The 22,424-nt window shown below is 40.9% G+C and overlaps 1 protein-coding gene across 13 annotated transcripts in view; it reads right to left on the bottom strand.

Moving 5' to 3' along the window:
• ppfibp2b (PPFIA binding protein 2b) overlaps window positions 1-22,424 on the bottom strand; it is a 97,239-nt gene that overhangs the window by 46,426 nt on the left and 28,389 nt on the right. For 12 of the 13 annotated variants that reach the window (XM_079347196.1, XM_079347191.1, XM_079347197.1 and 9 more), the window contains exon 3: window positions 13,932-14,140. In XM_079347196.1, coding sequence (XP_079203322.1) covers window positions 13,932-14,140 — 209 coding nt within the window. Of the gene's footprint in view, window positions 1-5,103; window positions 5,666-13,931; window positions 14,141-22,424 lie in introns of those variants that run through there. The other variant, XM_079347195.1, reaches the window with a different exon arrangement.

The following is a 22,424-nucleotide window of genomic DNA, read 5'->3' as shown; positions in this document are numbered from 1 at the left end:
TGATTGACACCAAAATACAGGTGACATATTTATCACGGTCATTTTTTCCAACAACATCTTAACACATCTTTTTTTTACATTTTAAGAATATTTTAAGACCATGACTGAACACATATTTTTCTCTTTTGTCATGCACAAAACAATTTAGATACTTTACTCTAAGTACATATAGTTGTTGAAAGCTGTTCCCCAATAAGACCAACCTAAAGTCATCCTGGAACTCTGCAGTTCAACTCAGCTCTTTAAAAATGTTTCAGCTCATTGGTTTTACACCCTACAACTCCATTGTTGTGGTTGATTCTTTCTCGAGCATCCACCTTGTTTTTAAAAAGCCGTTTCCAAGAAAGCTCGGATAACCTTTTATATGCCACCAGCTGTGTCAATGAAGTGGAGTATTTAGCAGTGTAAAAGGCAGACGTGTCCCTCAGGAGTTGTTAAAAAAATCCAAACAGAATTAGGTTCCACCATATCAGCCAAAACATTGTGACCACTGACAGGTAAGGTGAATGTCGTTACGATTATAACTTATATAGAACTTCTTTTCAAACTTCCTGTTGACAAAACAATTCAATTTAAAGATGTGCTCTTGCTATAATATATTACTCACTATGAATCTTTGCTGTGGAAAATGAAAACACATGGTGTTTCTGCAGAATGCTGTAGCTCAGTGTCAAACATCGACCAAGTGAACATGTTAAAAGTATTAAAAACAACCAGCTAGCAATTATCAATCTGGCTGCTTATGGTTTTATCTGCTTTTCTTGGAGGCATTATTCATTTCAGCTGATTTCATAACCAGATAAAAACGCTTTAAGCTTTTAGACAATACAACCTTAGTTTTTTATTCCTGAGTATAAGCACAACGTCAAACTAACTGAGCACTGTCTGTCCAGGAACACAGACAAAAGACCCTCAAATCATGTCAGCCTGGTATCCTGGATGTTCTGTCTGTAGCTGGGGTCATTAGGTTCAGAGTTTGTAAAGAGCTGACAAAGATCATGGAAACATCAAACATTAACAGTAAAAGTAAAACAGAGAGGGATGAAGAGAAAGAAAGTGTGAGATTAAAAGAGAGTTTATCATGCTGAAAACTTCAGTGAAGTCCTGTTTGGATTAGCTGCCACTAAACGTGCCAAAAGCAGAAGACCTTGTCTGAGAGTTTTCTTGAACTCATATTTACAGTTATTTATTATTCATTTATTTTTGCAATATGGCTACAGAGCAGTTTTCAGTTTGTCACTCCAGTGGGAGAAGAAGAGAAGTATTTGAAATATGTTGTAATCACAGATATTCCCATCACACAGTAGAGAAGCAGGGCCATATCGGGGAAGCACTTAAAAGAGACCAGGCTGGTCTGGTTCTATCTGTCTTTCATCGCCTGCTGGACTGCCAGAGTCAAAGAGCAAGGAGACAGTATATAACACATGTGTTTTATACAGTCTATGAGAAAGGCCGGATCTTTACAGCTGTGGCCACTTTTTTAAGATTCATGACCATACAATAAGAGTCTAACAACATTAACTTCTTTCTTAAACAATGTCAATATCCTGCAACTGTAGAGGTCAGATATTTGAGAAAGTGCAGAAGTTGAAGCTGTAAACATTTTTCCCTAAGAGAAGCCATCTGGACAGGGGGATTTTTAGCTCTCTGAAGCTGTGCAGTTTTCAGAGTTTTTTCGTGTAAAGGCTCAGTCCAGTGGAGAGGGTGGGATCCTGATGACATACAGGACTGTGCATGTTCCAACTGTCTATAAATGCATGACGGCATACAGGACAGCGCCTACTTTTAATGACTCAAGTTGTCTATTGTTAATGTGCAGTACGTAAGATATCATATAAACTGTGTCAGACTAATGTATACAGTAACTGCATAGTTGTTTATATGCCATACCCCTCAATGTCTAAAACCATCTGTATATGATTCCTCTGCACTTAAAACCTGAGTTTCTTATAGTCAGTGAGGACCTCAAACTGGTTCTGTGGTTGAAAACAACACATTGTCACATTCATTGTTGCTTATTTAGCGCTGTGTGTCAATTTAATTTGGTCCTGGAGCGTGTGGAACACATTAGCCTGGGTCGTCTCTCGAGTCACACCACTGTGCCTCGAAATCGAATCTAAACATGATGCCATAGGGATTAATGAGTGCACAGCTTGGCAATGAACACGTCCTGTGTATTGGGAGAGTGAATTTGAAGGGAAATCAGCAGTCTGGATTTATAAGGGTTGTAAGAATATATTTATCAGTATCTTTATATTGTTTTTTTCTGATTGAATTCTCAAAATGACACGATTTATTTTTTTGATGTTGGAGAAAAATGTTAATTTCTTTTGTCTTTAATTTTTTGGCAAATACAAATGCAGATCCCATTTACACGATTGCACACTTAAATGGGCTGACAAGTTAAAATATTTTAAAAATGTAATGAATTGCGGTTCTCTATTGAATCTTTGCTGATGTTTTTATGCTACCAACCGTGTGGTGGCGATATCCTAAAACTTTCACCAGTGTCCATCCATCAAACGTGTGTACGCGGACATCGGTTAAATAAACAAAACACATTTAGAAGTAAAATTAAGGGTGATCTGTATTTTAAAGCTTTGTCTTATTAATAATGCTTCGCCTATAAAGCCATAAAACACATAAAAATGCTTATACCCTTATCTGGACGTTGTATCCGATTCCTCTGCAATACAAATATTCAATTCCTGATTATCAGAGTGGTAAAATCCAATCCGAGTGCTTATAAAATGTGGTGTTTTCTAAAATCATTATTGATCTTACATCTTAAAGTTTAATGATCAATGGTATCAAAATTACCAGATAATCAAAACAACTTCTTGTTTTCTTCAGACATATTTTAAACCAAGGGCTGATGGTAGAGAAATGTGTCAGCAAAGTTTCTGTACCAAAATGTGATACAGTAACGACACACATGACACAGTGTGCACAAGTTTGTCTTTTTCTTTTGGTATTCAAAAGTAAGTAAATTATTAATATGATTATCAATATTATCAATAAGGTACCTATAAATAAAAAAAATTGCCCTTTTGGTTTTGAAAGAGATGAGGCTATTGTTTGTTTTAAATGTGATTTAAGTTGGGGTGCTGGTGGCACAGTGGTTCGTGCATGTGTCCCATACATGGAGGCTGTAGTACAGGTTCAGTCACAGGTTCAAATCCAACCTGTGGCTCCTTTCCTGCATGTCAATCCCCACTCTCTCTCCCTGATTTCCATCTCTTTGTACTTTCCTGTCTCTCCAATAAAGGCACACAATTGTGTAAACCAAAGTAACATTTGTCCAAAGGCTTTGTTTTCATATAAAGATTATATTTGATCCATATTGCTCTTCCCTACAGTATCGATAAGTATAAACTAAGGCTTTCAGTATCCAGGATCTTAAGCACAGGCACAGACTGAGAATTTTCAGCTCTCAAATCTCACATGATAGAGCATAATGTGCTGATTAGAGATGAGCTGGATACAATTATATACGAGGCAGGGAGTTTGCTTTAAGCAGGAATGCAGGACAGAAGTTCATTTCTGTCTTCAACATCATCCGAACTGTTTCAGAGTCACTGAGACACCGAAAATGACTTCACATTATCTGACACCAAATTTCTTTGTAACAAGCACATTTACAGTTCTTTTACTCTGACATGCCGTTATCATTCATCCATCCGCTGAGTCAGCATACTGAATCTGAAGTAGAGAAGAACTGACAGGGAATAAAAGAAAAGTATCTTCAAAGCAGCATGACATGGCGAAGAATGAAAAGACCAAAAATACGATTGTATATTATTGTAAATATGTATTACAAAGTAATTGCAAGAAACGTTACGTGAATTCTCCTCCACACTACAAGGAGACAGCATGCAGTGTTTAGGTGTACATGGTAACACTTCCTATCTTGCAAACAGGGGTCAGGAGAAGACATTCCTCCATTTGTCACCAAACATTCCCATGATGGACTTCAGCTGTTTGCCATGTGTTTCTGAATCAATAACCACGGCGATCAACATTACATCCATGAATCTTCAATCTTCATGAGTGAAATACAAGGACAACCAAGGACAAATCTATGGTCCTTGGCTGTCAATTGCAGTATAAGCAGTGACAAGGTGAGAAAGGTCAGATTTAGATGCATTTTGATAAATAGCATCACAATAGTCTAGGATTGATAAAACATTGATATAAAGATATATATATTGCAATGCTGAACAATGTTATTGTACATGGCGTATTTCCTCATATTGTGCAGGCCCACACCTGCATTATGTCAAAGGTTTTAGTGAACTGCTCTCTAAACATAAGGGAAAGTTCAAACCACAAGAAAACAAAGACAAATCAAGGTGATACTCCATTGCATTTCTTTAACATCAGATTTGTAGCTTTCTTTTTTAGCATCAATTTGAATATACATTTAAGCTCAGTTCAAAAGGTTACTGTGCAAAATCCATTGAATCATTTTATGAAATGATATTGATACAGCTTGTGAGGTTCAAGTATGGTGTTACTGTAAGCCAAGCGTAACTCACAAAAAGACACATACAGGAAGGCACTGATTTCTATCGACATCAGTCTGTCTACATGACTCCAAGACGACACAACAACACGGCCAGAAATCAAGCCCTCTTAATCCTAAACAATTCAGCTCTAAACTGCAGCACAGATTTCCTGTGACAGTGTGTCTCTGATTGAATCGAGCAGTATCAGACCCTGTTTTGTCAACAACAATCAGCCAATGGATAAAACTTCTTATGTGATAACAGTCTTTGTGATGCATGCCTCCACACACACAAACACACAACATGTCCTAACAACACTGCAATAAGTTAAAGATGCAGCCCAGCTTAAAGGAAACGACATCATTAAACAGTCTGCTGATAGGAAGGAACACAATAAGAAGAGGACAATAACACGAGGCTGTGCTGGGACAGAGGAGTTCCCCTTCTCAATCACAGCATTACACTTTTTTCCATAAAAAAAATAAAAAAAAAAAAAAAAAAAAAATAAGATCAGGCACGTCTATCAGGTATTAATCCAGCCACATGGATGTTATATAAAGACAGTAATGAGAAAGAGAACGTCACATGTGCTCACCTTTTTTAGCCAAGAGAAGTGCCGGTAGAAGTCAATGGGAGTCTCCATGCTCCCAGCCCATTGCTGCCCTGCCTTTCTGTGTGTTTCTGTCCGACTCACTCACACTGTGTGCATGTGAGGATGTGTGAGCACGGCCCAAACACCGGGTAAAGTGCGGGCTGCTGTAGCATGTGAGCACTGTACTGAGAGTCTGAGTGTGATTGTGTGACTGCGATGGTAACAGCTGTGGAGGAGGGCGTTTTACGATCTCTGCCTTCTAAGTTAGAAAACTCCCCCTGGGTTGTCCCCCTCCTCCAACCATGCTCCTCTCTTTCCTTTTCTGTCGCTACTTTTGTCGTTTCTTCCTCTACTTTATGTTCCCTCACTTTTACCTTGCTCTTTTTTTTATTCAATCACACACTCGCTGGTTCCTCCGCACCTCCTCTCTGTTTGTTTCTGGTTTGAGTTTCTCTTTCTTCTCTTTCACCTCCTGTCATTTCTCTCTTTTCTGCACTCTCTCTCTCTCTTCTTTACTTCTCAGTTGCTCCCCCTCTTTTCTTCTCTCTTCTTGCTATGGCCGTTCTGACAGCCAAATGGCCGAGCCTAGAAAAGAGGTGGGTGGTGGGAGGTTTTTCTTCTTTCTCTGTCATCTGTTTATGTCTGAGTCTTGGCCTCTGTTCTCTTTCACTCACTCACTCACTTACTCACTCTCTCTCTCTCTCCCTCACACACACACACACACACTCGCACAGACACACACACACACTCCCACTATACTAGCAGCATTTGATGTCGAATAAAGAACCAGCAACAGGCTGTGATGTCAACACAAACTCAAAACTCCAGCCCTCGCCTTTTAATTTCATTTGCTCACACTGATGTCTGAATGGCAGTCATTCATACAAGTACAAACTCCATGTGGGAGATTGTAGCTGCTCGCTGTCTTATGAGCTACTCTTCACATAACAAAACATGTCCCTGCACTCCTGCGTCTGTGTGTGCATTTTGTGTGACTCACTGTAACTTTACGTCATGTCATTTTGTATGTGATGCTTAAATGAAGGGCAGCACATGGCTATCTAGGTCAACTTGAACCTATGGATACGCCGGAGGGGGGGTGGGGGGGGGGGGGGGGGGCGGGTAAAGTAGGATTTCTCTCCTCCTTAGTGCAAAAACAAGAAGAGTGTTTCATTAAATAAACAACAGCACATTGTGGATTTATTGTGAAATCTTGACGTGCTATAATCCTTAGCACAAACAGAAACATGTATGAAGTATTCTACAAACACACCATGTAATCAGCTCTACTTAAATAAGATCTTCATTCAAACGTGTGGATTACGTGTGGATAACGCGAGTAAGGAAAGATCCTCTTTTTATACGTCCTATAGAAACAACGCACTGAAGGCGAACAGGAAGTTGAAATGTGGCGAAGGATTCACCTCACTCTGACTACAAGTCATGACAACAACATGACTTGGGCTTTTAGCTGGGTTAACCTTTTGGCCTGACTCGTCCTCTTCTCCTGCTCTGTGATCTCTCTGTGCTCCTGAACGTCATTATTATCATTATCACGACCAAGCTGGAAAGTCTCATGCAACTGACTGAACGCTTGCATCTCCTTTTTGTCTTTTTTATGAATGAAGAACTAATGCTATTTAAAATTAAACAAAAACTTATTTCCCACAAAAACAAAAACTTAAATAAAAGTCAAATTACTTATTTTGAATAGTAACTTAATAAAGCACAAAAAAAGCTTCTTAATGGAAGTAGATATGAGTAAATAATATTTCTTACTTTTCACTCCTGGTATTAAGACACCTTTTATATTTATTAAACCACTGAAGACATTGCATTCAACATGTGCATGTCACTGAAATATCAGCTAATCTACAAAATATCTACAAGAATAATATAGCTTTAAAATGTTTTTCAATCTGCACTGAATAACTTTATGTTTATATAAACAAACTGATCAAAGAATTACAGGATATTTGATCGCCCTTCTTTACCAAAAAATGAATGAACTCTGAATCTGAATATGGGAAATACTTTTCAGTGAGCTTTTCAGACTGACAAAAAGTTATCAAAAAGTAATAGTTAGAATAGAATTGTGAAGCTCAGAAGCAGACGTTTCTCTTATAAGATATCTGAAGCAAGCTGGAAAGGCAGAGAGACAGCAGCTGTGAGTGCAAGCATGATTACCTTCCAGATATATTCAAAGGTACAGTATGTAGAAGTGCATGCTAATGTTTATATGAAAATATCTAACTTAAATTAAAAATGGACAAAACCCATGTTATTCTATAGTTGAGTACTTACACCCCCTCAAATATTGCTAAAAGTTATCAAAGTCAGAGAACTATGTCATTTTATAGTCCTAACTGGAAGTGTTTTCCTAAAATGGTCGAGTCAGTTAGAAGTAAAAGATCATTATTTGAAGGCGCACTCACGACTCAGCAGTAATGAGAAGAACTTCCTGCCAGTGTCACACTAATGATGCTTCCTGTGTTTACATGTGCGTATCTGTGACTGTGAGTCTTTTTCATAACAGAGTATCCCTGGAGAGAAGCCCACGGGGGGGCAGACTAATTCCAGGGCACGAGGATCTTTGATCCTGCTCCTCGAGGTCAGCAGGGAGGAGCAGGAAGAAGGAGAAGGTGGACAAGATGAGGAAAAGTGGGGGCAGCCAACCTAACTTATAAACTTCCTTGATAGTCTGCCAGGCTTTTGTACATCTGCTGCAGAAATCACAGAGCACATGAAAAGAGTTCACAGGCACTGTAAGAGATAGATCGTTTGAAAACTGTATAAAAAGAAGGTGGATTCAGTAATAACAAAGACCGTGTCTCATTTAGGAAGTGACACAGATTTTCTCTGATCAATCCTCATACACTTACATACTTTAATCATAAACTTAAGTTTTAAAGAGGTTTTTTGGTTCCCTGAACATAAACATGCCTTATTCATCGTCATTACTTTTACCTGGTTATAAAACAGACTCAGTTTGACACTGACGCCTCTATAGGGCCACTGAAGCAAATAACAAAAAGAAAAAATGAGCTATAAAAGAGGATTTAGGGGCAGAGTGTTTAGGGTGCCATGTACGGACGCTGTACTCCTCACAGTGTGCAATCTGACCTGTGGCTTCCCACATGCCATTTCTCCCTCTCTCTGTCTCCGACTACTGACACCATACACTCTCCTAACGCAACAAGAAATGCATAAAAAGCCCAAAAATAAGTCTTTCAACAACAACTAAAAAATTCTTAATATCGGAACTTAACCGCATCGTAATTAATGTTTCAACAATGACAGCACGACTTGATATCATCAAAGAAAAAGTAAAAGACCAATCTGAGGCTTTGGTTATGTATTTGAAAGTTTGACTACATTTCAGATGTTTCTTTATGAGCACTGAATGGACTCGCTTTAAAACATTCAGCAAAATCAGAGTGTATCGCTTCTCTCTCAATTCAATTTCTTTCATCTGTTCATTAATAAATTCAACGTACTGCACCTTCATCACTGCAGCACAAAAGGACTGAACTTGGGGAGACAAACGTGGACACAATGGTGGAGGAAGGGAGGAGTAGGGGGGGGGGGGATTCTGACTTGGCAAGTTAAAGTGAGCAACATGTGCGACATCTGCTGTTGAAACAATGAGCTCCACGATCTGCTGAAATGGATCCAAGATTCACTTTCCCTTTTCAGCTTTAACCGTCACAGTACTTGTGTTAAACTCTGCACCGCTGGCTGAGCAGAAAACAGCAGACTGTGCAGGACAACACTCAGCTACAAACATCCACAACAGAATCCATCAGTAGCTATGTCAGTGGATTGAGTAGAGAACAAACATCTAAACAATGAGTTTGCAAACAATAAATAAACCTTCTGCTCAAGTCATCTCTTTCACTTTGATTGTTCTGTTTAGTCTTACCTTAACAGTCCTGAACTATGCATCCCTCCATCAGAGCCTCGACTGCTGCACTAAGTTCCCCCACTTAAAAAAGCAGACTCAAGTCAGACAGTAGGGGAGGTCCAAACATGCAGACAGGCTTTGTGAAGTGAAAGACAGATTGAAAGATATCAGAAAGAAAGAGGTAAAACAGTAAAGGAGGCTGTAAACAGAAAAGTGAGACCGTCTGAGAGGACATGCAGGACAGACGGAGGTTGTGAGGGAGCGAGTCCAGCACAGGAAGTTGATTAGAGTTGTAATAGTGTCTTTGAGGAAATCTTCTGGAACCTGTCCCAAACCCCTTCTGTTGTTTTACTCACGGAGGAACACTGCATGCAACGAGCTTCGAGGCATAAAATAAGTTTTTCAAAAGAATTTCAGTAAAATAATAAGAAAAAGCAGCTCTGCACAAGTCGCACATTAAGAGCCTTTGCATGAAGCCCCTGTAGCTACAATCAAGCTGCATTACCAACAGGGTAACTAATACAACGCCTAGAAGAGCTATTACACATGCAGACCTGCTGCTCGCCATGACCATCATTGTCTGAATACAAGCACAAAAAACAACTGATTGCATGCAGTGTCTCCTAATACAGAGTAAACAGAACTCTTATGGCTCATCGGGAGAGCAAACTACAGAAAGTATGTTTCCTATTCTATGTGAATAAATGATGCTATGTTTACACTATAATATCATAATATTCTATATAACAGTTATTAAAGCCAGAGAATTCGAGACTTTGTCCCTTGCCGTGACGGCCGTGTAGTCAGTGTTGCCAGATCAGATTGACCGTTTCCAGCCCAATCACCTCTTAGAACCCGCCCATTCCAATAAAAACCCGCCCAAACCACGAAGTTGCCAGACACCCGTGCAAACCTGCGAAATCATAACACATGCAAAAGAAAACACACCCAGAGCTTCATATCTAGATCAAATAACCACATATAAATGATAGATAAAAACGTAGGTTTTTGCAAATTGCAACCAACAAGAGTGCAGTGAATCAACCATAGGCTACACAAATTGCAAAATGAACCTCTGGCATCCTAGCGCCAAGCCCTGATTATTCATAATGCCAACTGCACGTAACAATGTACGTAACTAAATTACACACATACAGAGCTCATCTTCCTCTCTCCCTTCTCTCTTTTTTTCTTCTCGCCGCTTTCCACACCTGTGGTGCTGAAAGACCTGGCTGCACAGCAGCTTTTAATTCATAGAATACGTGGGCTTCAGTTACCAGGCTATATATATATATATATCAAATTATTTATTTATTTATTTATTAATAAGAGAGATAGATAGAGAGCGAGAGAGAGCTGTTTTCACAATAGTGTAACGGTTCATGTTGGAAATGCAATAGAGGGACAGAGCGGAGAATGTGCGAAGCTGCTGTGAGTGAGCCGGCAAGAGAGAGTCAGGTGAAGTGTTTTACAGCAAGTTGTTGCTTGTTCTCTGCCTTGTTAGTGGCGGTCATGGCTGACAGCGACGAGTTGAGCTGATGAACGACCTTGTCGTCCTTGCAACGTCCTGACGGACATTATAAAATAAAAAAATGAAAAACTCGCCAAATGTGGACAAAAGCAGCCCAAATTTTATTCACCCGCCCAATGTATTTTTTCCCCGATTGACATAAACAAAAGCAGCCCAATTGGGCGGAAAACCGCCAAATCTGGCAACACTGCGTGTAGTGACAGGCATGACATGTTTATCGTTGCCATGGATACATCGGATGTTAAGTCAGAGACTGCTACATAAGGAAGCATGAGCTGCTACCGAAAGTTGCCGTACTGTTTTTGTATATGCTGCTGTAAAAAAAATAATTAATTAATTGTACTTGAACACATTGAATTTGTCTGTATTTCATTCAGATCTGTTTATGCATTTCATCGTGACTATAGTTGTCTCAGAGTTCATTTTCTTCACGGGCGGTAAGGCTGAACGATTTATCAGGCACACACGTGGTTTCAAAAAACGCGATTACGTGAGCGCCAAAGCCACGGTTTTTGGCAGTGCTTCTTGCGACTGACCCAGGAGCTGTTGTGTCAATTTACGCATGCACGGCGTCTATTCTGCCCCTGCGTGTGTGCCTGACTTCTTTAGCCTGATACACTCATACATTCTGGGTTGAGATCCATAAATGGATCGCAAAGGGAATATCGTCACGTCTACCTTCCATCTCCAGAGATGATATTACATTTGGAATCTCAAACAATACAAATGAGGAACTTTGTCTTAATTTGATTCTGTGTCTGGCAAAATTCTTTATTCACAAGAATAGATTTTTAAAGTCATCCCCCAATTTTGTCTCTTTTCTGAATGATTTCAAACTTTATCTCAAGTCCTTAAAACTAATTAATGGAAAAAAAGCAAAAATGATATACGATGTTTTGAAAAACTTTCCCAAAGTATTAGACAACTAACATTACATACCCTTGTATATTTCATTTACTATTTATTTCTCCTTAATTTCCTTTTTCTTCTCAGTTCAGACCTCATTTATTATTTCTTAAGATTGTCATTTATTTTCTCTATTTTGAAATGAAGTGCTGGATATTGACGTTGCAATTTTGATGTACTTGTTTTCTACGTTTGTACTGAAAGAAACGTTCAATAAAGTTTTTGAATGAAAAAAAAAAAAAAAAAAAAAAAAAAAAAAAAAAAAAAATCTTTAGCCTGATACACAGCTCGACAGATAGCTAACAGTCTTCCTCCAATGAAGAAGCTGAAGTTTCTTTGTCCAGTCTTTAATAAAGGAAGCACTGTAAAACTAAATAGACATCAAAACAGAAGTTAAACCGAAAAGTCCGCTAGCTTGATGCTAACGTCTATGAGATTTTGAATAGGAATGCTAGTGGATAGCATCGCGAATGTATCAATTGTTGTTATCTTACGTTGTAACCTTATTAAACATACTCAAAATAAACAATGCAAGACCTGAACATGAAATGAAGCTCACAGGCAAATGTTTTGGCCGTATGGCTAGAAGAAAATATGGAGCCATTGTTGGCTTCTCTTGTTGCATAACTTCTGTGAACTAAGTCACCTGGCAACCCCAAAGGCACAAAATATATCAACACTTATGATCAGATTTCTGTCAAACTGACACTAAAAACAAGAACATCACACTGTCTGTGTGTTTCTTCTTAATAAATAAATGTGAAATCAATTCTTAACTTTAGTTTCCATTCTATTAATTTAGAGTTCTGGCATTTAAAGTTTTAACTGGTATGATGTAATTTCCTGTCATGTTTGTACTGTACATTGAGAACATTGCACAAGCTTGATTTGAAGAAAATCGTGATAAAAATCGAAATTGCAATTTCTGCCAGAAAAATCGCAATTCAATCTTTTCCTAAAATCGTTCAGCCTTAACGGGCGGGGTGGAGAAGCGAAGAGGAACACTGCCATAATTCCCTACCAGCCTTGGATTCATCTTTAATCTTCTTTTGATTGAGCTCCCTGGTGGTGGAATTTCAATACTTTGCGTTTAAAGGTAAAAAAAGGATATCCATCCCCCCTCCTGTATGTTTTCTTTGCTTCTCCCATCAATTGATGAATACATCTATTTGCTCATTTTCCTGACCCTGTGTCAAGACATACTCATTTTTTGTGCTTTTTAGTAGTAGTTTTCACTTCTAAAACTCAATACATTTTCATTGAACTTGTTTTTTATTGTCATTGTTTATTTAGCTGTCTGTTTTAGTTTGCTTTGTCTTTTCTACACAGCACAAGAAATAATGAAAGAAGCTGTTGAGAGACAAGCTGCTTCCTGAGGTCATCTTCACAATGATATGCAAAGCCAGCGCAGCACAGAATAACACTTCTGTAGCACAACAGCTGAATTCCTCTCCTCTCCCTCCAACCTCCCCTACTGACCCCGCTGCTAACTGTTTCTGAAAAACAAAAAAAACCCCATGTGATAGATTGTGATAACCGAGAGGTGCATGAGATCTCTTTCTTCATTGCAAAAATCCCTTAAAGTGTTTCCACTCACAAACTCGATCGTCACCGCTTCTCTGTGAACTGTCTTTGTCTCAAGATTGAAAAAAGTAAATGAAGACAACTTTGTGATTTATGATCAAATATCTGAAGTCAGTGTGCAATCTGTAATGTTTTAATGAAAGTTGTTCAAAAATAAGCTTACTAGAAATGGGAATTAACTAAATAAACCAAATAATAAGATATTTCAGTAATATATAAAAATCACGTGATCATTTTATTTTTGATGTTTGACCATCACTCATCAGAAACAAGCCTTAACCATGACTGAATGAACGGATGAACCCAGTCCAGCTTCATTCACTCTGGCCTAGAAATGAGTTCAAAGAAAAACACATTGCGCCATAAACAGAAAAAAAAGTCCCGTCTGAAAGAGGCCTTTCAACATCAAACAGCTGGTTCTTTGGCTCCGTATGTTGCATGTTTGCCTCATTTTCTCCGTCAACTTCCAGAACATCACATTTAACACACTGAAATAAGAGTAACATTCTGTTCAGAGTGACACTCGCACACTGTTATTCACTGAGGCATGTTTACTGAGAACGCGGTGCAACGTCGTACCCAGCTGTGTGATTTCTCAGGACAGTGAAAGTTTCAACAATAACTCTCTGGCTAATGAAATGTTTTTAAATATCTGAGTTTGACCACTTAATGGTCACATATTCTTATTCCTTTTTTTTCACACAAACTGTAATCTAATTCATGTTGAATGTTAAAATACTTGAAACTCCATAAGAGACGTATTGAATGTGTGGTGTGAGATGGACGTGGGTGGAGTTGGAAGTTGAACACAACATAGAAAGCAAACATTATCTTAAGACAACAAATAAGGCAAAATGTCATGTTGAGATGAGAGATGAGGTGAAGAGCAGCACACAGTGTACTCACAGTTCCTGTCTGAAGCCACTCGATGAGAGCCTGTGCCGTCTCTGTAGGAAGCTGTGCTCTGAGGCTCTCTTTCCCCTCCTGGCTGGGCTGCAGCTCCAGGGCAAGTTTGAGGTCCTCGGCTAACTGAACGACCTGCAGTGGACCAGCACTGACGGGAGAACCCAGGTCATACATGCTGTTAGAGAACTCCGACGCTGCTGCTTTTGAACCTGCAGAGTATGTGGAACAGCACAGGAGAACATAGCGCTTTGAATATGAGGAGACTCAATGTAACCACAGCCATATATTCCCCCTGTTTCCAAATTGTCCATGTGTCATCTGGAACGTTTCCCTGGCAACCCCTCCAAGAGTACACACACATACACGCACACACGCACACACACACACTGAAACATCTGCTTATAATAGTTACAAATCATCCATATAGTATATGGACTCCTAATTAATGAAAAACACACAATGAAAAGAAGATCCTTGAACACCTCTGTAGGAAAGAGAAATAAGGGAAATGCTTAAAGTTTCAAGGCTCTGTGGAAAAAAGGAAACAATAATGTTAACTGTATTTCTGTACCGCCTAAATCAGGTCTAATCACTCACCAGCTACTGGTAGCGTGGGATTGGGAATTCCGTAGCTCACCCAGGACCTCAACCCTTAAGAAGATCCCAGACTGTGTAAAAAAGCCTCTTCCCACTTCAATTCAATCAAATAGACATAGACAACCTCATAATTATAAAAAGAATAATATAATAGGCTGATAAGCTGCCAATAAAACTGGTGATTTGCCCTTTAAGTCACTGGCTGAACTTAAGGGATCACATTGATGAAGCAGTAACCTCCATCGACGTGTCAGGTCACTCACATACGCTAAGCTAAAGTGTGACTTTGGTACATTAGCAAGTCTTTTACAGCTAGCCTGATTTATATTTGACAACAAAGCTGACCTGTTAAAAAAAGAGGGTGGGAAAATACGATTTATATGTTCACATGTGGAGGATAAGTTTGCGTGTTTGCAGAAGCAGCTTTTCAGAGGGTGAAAATAAAACAATGTAGCGCCACCACATTCAAGTCAACAATAACGTGGAACAGAAACATTGTGCAGACAGCAAGCTGCACACTTCAAATGTAAAGTAGCTTGAAGGCAACACTTTAAAAACAGCGTTCACCACACTGACAAAGAAGGCCAACGAGGTAACATCAGTATAATGGATGAAGCCATTCAGTGATGGCTGAAGAAAGCAGACACTGCAGTGGCCAATAAGTACTCAGTGTGATCCCCAGTACACAGGGTCATCAGGTGATATTGTGACGTTTAGACAAGAAAAGCCTTTAGAACTATAGCTTAGTTAAAACGTCAAACAACGCTGCTAGAAATGGTCTAAACTGTCTAAAAGGTATATTACAAAGTTTACATTATTTTAAAACTATGAGGAAATATATCTCCCATTTTCAGGGTGTAAAACAAAGCAGAGTTGTTTAACGTTTTTACGGGTCATTTATTGATGATTGTTTACAAACACAGGCTGCGATGTCGCTTCTTCTTCCGATGTTTCCAGCAGATATAACAGGTCGGACAAGTCTGTGCATGTCACAAAGGTTTTACTCTAAATTAATGCAGCTGCACGAACACGCACGCACCACGCATGTAAACAACTCTCAGCCACTTTCAGTAGTAGTTCTCAGATTGGTTGTCCATCCCTCGCCTGAATAGACACTGACAATAAGCAAAACATACATTTAAACCTTGTACGTGTTGATATGAAGGCTACAGGGTAGAGAGATAGTTGCATCTCATAGGAATGACTATCAACAGTGACATTGGTACATTGTGCACTAAACTCACTGCTGCCTGTTAGACCCACAAACAACTTCAAGCTTCTTGAAAGGGAACAAAAAAAAACAACAAGAACAACAACCCACTCTCGCCTCGTCTCTCCATCCCATGTCCACTTCTCTGTACAGCAGAGAACACTGAGGACATTTTTTTCCCACACATTTTCAATTCAGAAAAAAACACAAAGCTGTTGAATTATACCCAATAGTGTCATCAGAAAAAAATGTTTTCATAGCATTGTTGTCTTTGTGATTGTCTTGGAGGTGGTGTCACTAACCTGTGGTCTTATTGCAGCTCCCTGATGAAAGTACCACAGATTGACTAGTTTGGTCTAATTTGGTAGATAAAGAATAGTCTGGTTATTTAATTTGGTCTGATCTGGTTAAATGAGAACTGTTCAAACTTCAAGGCGGGGTAGGAATTTTTCTCCTGATCCATTTTTTAAGATTTTGGTTCAAATTGTCTGTAGTTCCCTAGTGCCCTAAGGTTGAGACTACTGTTAAAAATTAAACAAAAACACATTTGGATTAATTATTGTTTGTTCAAAATCGAGGTGAGGAGAACCTCAACACAACGGCCAATTTGAACATTCTTCCAAAGACGTCATATGTTGGTTTCTTTGTATGAATTCATCACGATAGCTCAGGGGTGCCCAAGACTTCTCACCTGTGCGCCGACGTGAGTGGCCGCATATCTAGTAGCTCCGTCCCTGTCGTACTCGTCTTGATATGTTATTCGTTTGTTTTGGATCTGTGCCAACTTCTACTTTTATAGTTTTATAGTACACTTTCAGTGTATAACTTTATGTATCCTATGGATACTTTTTCGTGCTTTCGTGGAAATAGCAGCGGAAAACTTTCTTATTCAAGGGAGAAGCTGCTCTCACTCCGGACAGCGGGACAAGCCGGCATTGTTCATCCGATACCTGTGGAGCTGAGGCGGCGGTATAGAGGCTGTCGAGCAGGGGCTATGCTAAAGGCTAAGCTAGCGGCTAAGCGATGGAGATACAAGCCCTCGGTTCCGGTGATAGTTATGGGGAACGTAAACTGTCTAACCAACAAGACAGACGAGCTGGCTGCTCTCGTGAGGAACAACCGGACATTTAGAGAGTGCAGTTTAATGTGCCTCACAGAAACCTGGCTGACTCAAAACACCCCGGACGCTAACGTGGATCTACCGGGCTTCACTACAGTGAGAGCGGACAGAGACACGAAACGCAGCGGCAAACGGAAAGGAAGAGGACTCGCGCTGTTTATTAACAACAGATGGTGCCACCATGGACATGTTACTGTGAAGGAGGCAACGTGCAGCAAAGACATCGAGCTGCTGGCGGTAGGTCTCCGTCCTTACTACATGCCCAGGGAGTTTTCCCACGCGATTGTTGTTGCTGTTTACGTCCCCCCGCGTGGCCAGGGAGACTGTTTTGAGACCACTGACTGGAGTGCCCTGCAAGAGACTCCTGGTGATGACATTGAGGGGGTCACACACTGCACAACTGACTACATGAACTTCTGTATGGACGTTGTGGTTCCCACTAAAACTGTGCGCTGCTTCCCGAATAACAAGCCCTGGATCACCAGCGATCCAGGAAGAAAAGGGCATTCAAGGAGGGAGACCAGGCAGAGCTGAAGCGTGTGCAGGGGGAACTCAAGGTCAGACTCCGAGAGGCAAAGGAGGAGTACAGAAGGAAGGTAGAACAGAAGCTGCAGCAGAACAACATGAGGGAGGTCTGGGAGGGCATGAAAACCATCACAGGCTGCAAGAAGAAAAACATAACGCAGAAGACGGGGACCCTGAGAGAGCAAACCAGCTGAACTTGTTTTTTAACAGGTATGACATCCCCGTCGCTGCAGCCAGTGCCTGTCCCCCCAGCACCCCTCTACACACCCCCTCCCCCCCTCTCACTCCCCCCAACACCTCCACCAGGACAGACACAACCTCCAGTGACAATCCATCCCGCCTCCCCCCCACCATCACCAGAGACCAGGTAAGCAAGGAGCTGAAGAGACTCCGCCCCAGGAAGGCAGCAGGCCCGGACAAGGTGTGTCCCAGGATGCTAAAGGCCTGCTCTGCTGAGCTGGGGGAGCCACTTCAGCACGTCTTCAACATGAGCCTGCGGCTTGGGAAGGTTCCTGTGCTCTGGAAGACCTCGTGCCTCACCCCAGTGAGCCAGGCGACTTCAGACCAATCGCTCTGACATCCCACGTTATGAAGACCTTCGAACGGCTGCTGCTCCAACACCTCAGACCCCAGGTCCAACACGCACAGGATCCCCTGCAGTTTGTATACCAGGCAAAGGTGGGCGTGGACGATGCCATCCTCTATCTTCTACACAGGGCTTACTCTCATCTGGACAAAGGGAGCAGCGTGATGAGAATCATGTTCTTTGATTTCTCAAGCGCCTTCGACACCATCCATCCCCTCCTACTGAGAGACAAGCTGACCGAGATGAGGGTGGACTCGTACCTGGTGAGGTGGATCACGGACTACCTCACAGAGAGACCACAGTACGTCAGACTGAAGGACTGCACATCTGACACCGTGGTCAGCAGCACCGGAGCACCACAGGGGACTGTGCTCTCCCCCGTCCTGTTCACCCTGTACACCTCTGACTTTCAGTATAACTCTGAGCTCTGCCACATGCAGAAATACTCGGACGACACTGCGATAGTTGCTCGTGTCAGGGATGGACAGGAGGAGGAGTACAGGAGCCTGATCGAGGACTTTGTGACGTGGTGCAGTGACAACCATCTGCAGCTAAAGACCTCCAAGACCAAGGAGATGGTGGTGGACTTCCGAAGCAACAAACCACATCTAGAACCTGTTTCCATCGGGGGGGTCGACGTGGAGGTGGTCAGGAGTTACGGGTATCTGGGGCTGCAGCTGGATGACAAGCTGGACTGGTCGCCTAACATGGACACTACCTGCAGGAAGGGACAGAGTCGTCTGTACTTCCTGAGAAGGCTGGGGTCCTTCAACATCTGCAAAAAGCTGCTGCAGATGTTCTACCAGTCTGTGGTGTCCAGCGTCCTCTTCTACGCCGTGGTGTGCTGGGGAGGAAGCTGCAAGAAGAGGGACGCAGCACGCCTGGACAGACTGGTGAGGAGGGCCGGCTCTGTGGTGGGTACAGAGCTGGACTCACTGGTGACAGTGGCAGAGAGGAGGTCTCTGGACAAAATGCTCTCCATCATGGACAACACACACCACTCTCTGCACAGCACCTTCACCGGTCAGAGGAGCATGTTCAGTGACAGACTGCTGTCACAGTCGTGCTCCACGGACAGACTCAAAAACTCTTTTGTCCCCCTGGCCATAAGACTGTACAACACTTCACTGTCACGGCAGGGAAGAAGCACACGGTGAACTCATTTAGCATCAACTTGAAAGCAGAAACATATTTAAAAAAAAAAGTTTTAACACTTGGAAACAAATTCAGCCGTCAAGGGTTTAATGATACTGTATAAAGAGAACGGTCCTGACCTGTTCTGTTTGTAAAGTGTGTTGAGACATTGTTTGTTCTGAATTGGCACTCGTTAAATAAAACCAAACGTTTAATCAAATGTCTCACATTCCTGTTTTTCACACACTGACAAGAACAATTTGGTTTTAGGGCGCGCTCACACTATGCCAAGTTTTCCTGTACCGTTCATTCCCCCGATGGCCTTCAGTCCCACTGTTTCAGGACTAACCGGGCCTGAGCACGGTTACCTGTTGTGGTTTTTAATAATGCACAGTACAACACACGCATAGCTTCATGTGAGGATGAAGGGCGCTCAGTTTAAAAGACAGGCAGACCGAAAAGAGAAAAAGAAAATAATTAAAAGGCACTCGCGTTGAGTCTGATTCCTCACTCGTCAAACGAGCTGGACTTCGAGAGTGAAGCGTGCTTAGGCACAGTACAGACTGCCAAGTGTGAAAGCGCCCTCAATGTCCTGCTCACAGGTTTCTTTATATTCCCTGAAAGAAAGTGCACTCTGCTCAACTTTGGTACTAAGTATCCGCTGGGGTATTTATTTATAAAAAGTAGCTAGCTTACTTTTTTATTGTCCTTTTTCATCATAAGTAAAGATCGCCTTTGATTAATGATGGCAGGATGGAGTGGTTGTTTAACTTCAATGTTTATTAGTTGGCCATGTTTGTCTCAAAAGGCTGGAAGGTCACGATGGTTCGTTTCATCCTCTTTTGGTCCCTTTGTACAAAGTTTAAAAAGGTGACTCGTCGGCCTGTTTTGGGCTTGGCATAATGTTTGTGCATGACACAATAATAACATTAAATCAAATGTCATAATGGTGCCATCAGCTGAATTCTTCCTTCAGTCTTTGCTCTTTGATTAAATGCTGTTGCGATATGATCTCCAAATCCTTCTTTACTGTTTTAACCTGAAGAGGCCTCTTTCAGTGTTACTGTGTGTTTCATATGTACTTTGTGTATCTTAGTACAAGTCATTTCAGTTACTTACTGTAAGTTATTTTAGTACCAGGATCCCTGGTAAGATAAAAATGATATGAGAAGGGTTCAGAGCTGGAATAGAAATTAAGCCTGACAGTTACTCCTCTCCCTGACAAAAAGGAATTTGAAGAGCTATTTCAGTCACAAAAAAACAAACAAAAAAACATTATAAATAAGTCAATAAGCTGTAAAGTGCTCACATGTAAACCAAAGGGAAGTTAAACCATGGAGAAAAAAACATGTTGATCATGGAATGCAATATGACCAACGTTTCTGAATTCTGTTGATAAGTGTCTCTAATTTCCTTGCGAGTGATTGGCTGATGTTATCGCTAATGGGATTTTTAATGTATTTCTCTCTGTGGTCACTGAGAGCCGGAACAGCAACTCAGAGCACTGAACGTGATCAGCACGTTTTAGGCAAACAGAAGGGACTTGATGAGCTTCAGATTCTGAAATGCTCCGTTTAGACCCTTTGTTTTAATTCAACAGTGCATTAAAGGAGGAGGTTGTACTTTATGTTCATATCGGAAAGATGACACAGCGTCTCGCCATTTGAGCTGAGGACTTAAGCTGATACACAGAGTCAGAGAGATTTAGAAATAAAAGTGTGATTCAACTCAAACTATCGGACTTCCATACTCACTGTTAATGCCCCTTATTAAAAATGTACTCAAATAACAGTTACATTTCACTGAGAACGGATGAACTGCCTGCAGCAAACATGACCCCTCTTGCACTAAAAAAGGATGCATCACTTACAGGCTTTTGTTGAATTAAACATTTCAAATAAAATGATCATGATGAAATGCCATGGTAGCATAAACCCGTTTCATTAACAGCTGTATTTGCAGCCTGTTATCTTACTTCGTTTTAAAGCTTTTAGACTACCGTAAATTCCGGACTATAAGCCGCTACTTTTTTCTCACACTTCGAGCACTGCGGCTTCTACTCCGGTGCGGCTAATGCATGGATTTTTTATGGGGGACAATGAGCTTCTGCCGCAAAAACATTTGACTTCGTCACGTCGGATCTTAATATCAGTCATTTTGCGCTTCATGCACGCACCCTCATGATGGAAAACACACGGAGAAATACATATGATGCAGTTTTCAAGTTAAAGGCGATCGACCTGGCTGTCAAAGAAGCTAACAGAGCTGCTGCACGTTAAGATGACACTGACAGCGACAACAGAGACTGAGGAAGTGAGTAATGAAGTCATTCTGAGGCAGTGAATGGATGGACTTTTTCTTGTGAAATATATTACGGTCATCTTTTTCATCAGCCGTGTTACAGACACCGTCGGCTAGGCTTCGTATTGTAACGGTTCATGTTGTAAAGTCAGTAGTTGATAATGTGTTCATAATTCCGATTATGTGGAGAGTCAGTGAATGCACCAGCGAGAACGTATTGAGTGGCAGTATGAGAGAACGCTGGGGGAGAGAGTTGGATTGTTACGACAAGTTATGGTTTTGTTCTCTGCTGTAAACGGCGTGGTCACGGCCGACAGTGATCGGGTTATTAAAAGTTATTATTTGAACGCTCTCGTCGTCCTTTAACGTCCGTACGGACGCTACAGTATTTGCGGATGTTACCGGTAGCCTACGTCTGTGTAAATAGCTCTTGTTATAGCGTGGACACCTGCGGCTTATAATCAAGTGCGGCTTATATATGTACAAATACATTTATTTACTTATTTTTAGCCGGTGCGGCTTATATCCAGGTGCGCTCAATAGTACGGAATTTACGGTACTACTTTTTATTTTAATTTTTTATTTTTATTACTCAGTACAAGCATTTAGAAGGTAGTCAGATCAGAATGACTACAGTGGGCTTGTTGACTGTTCACACCACCAAATTAAAAACTTTGACCACGACAAAAAATTGGGAAATAGACGGCTTTAAATGTAGGGGTTGAAATCCTCAATAACATAAACAACAGCTTAAAACCGTAGAGTAATGGAATTAATGATTAACGAGCTCACAACATTTACAATTTCCTCAAAATCTCTGAATCGTTTCTGTTAATGGAGTACCGTCCAACACACGAGTAAAAATGTTCACACTATACAAGTGAAGACAGAGTTGTGCAATAAATGTCCCTGTATAATTCTCATTTGATCAAAATATTTAATTAAATGGGATTAATCAATTACGAAGCCTGTAATTAATTGCTTACTTTTTCTAATCCATTGACAACACTACACATTTCT

Source organism: Symphodus melops (assembly GCF_947650265.1).
Source record: "Symphodus melops genome assembly, chromosome: 6".
Classification (NCBI taxonomy): Eukaryota; Metazoa; Chordata; class Actinopteri; order Labriformes; family Labridae; genus Symphodus; species Symphodus melops.
Note: the sequence above shows the minus strand (reverse complement) of the source record. Positions and strands in the feature narration are given on the sequence as shown.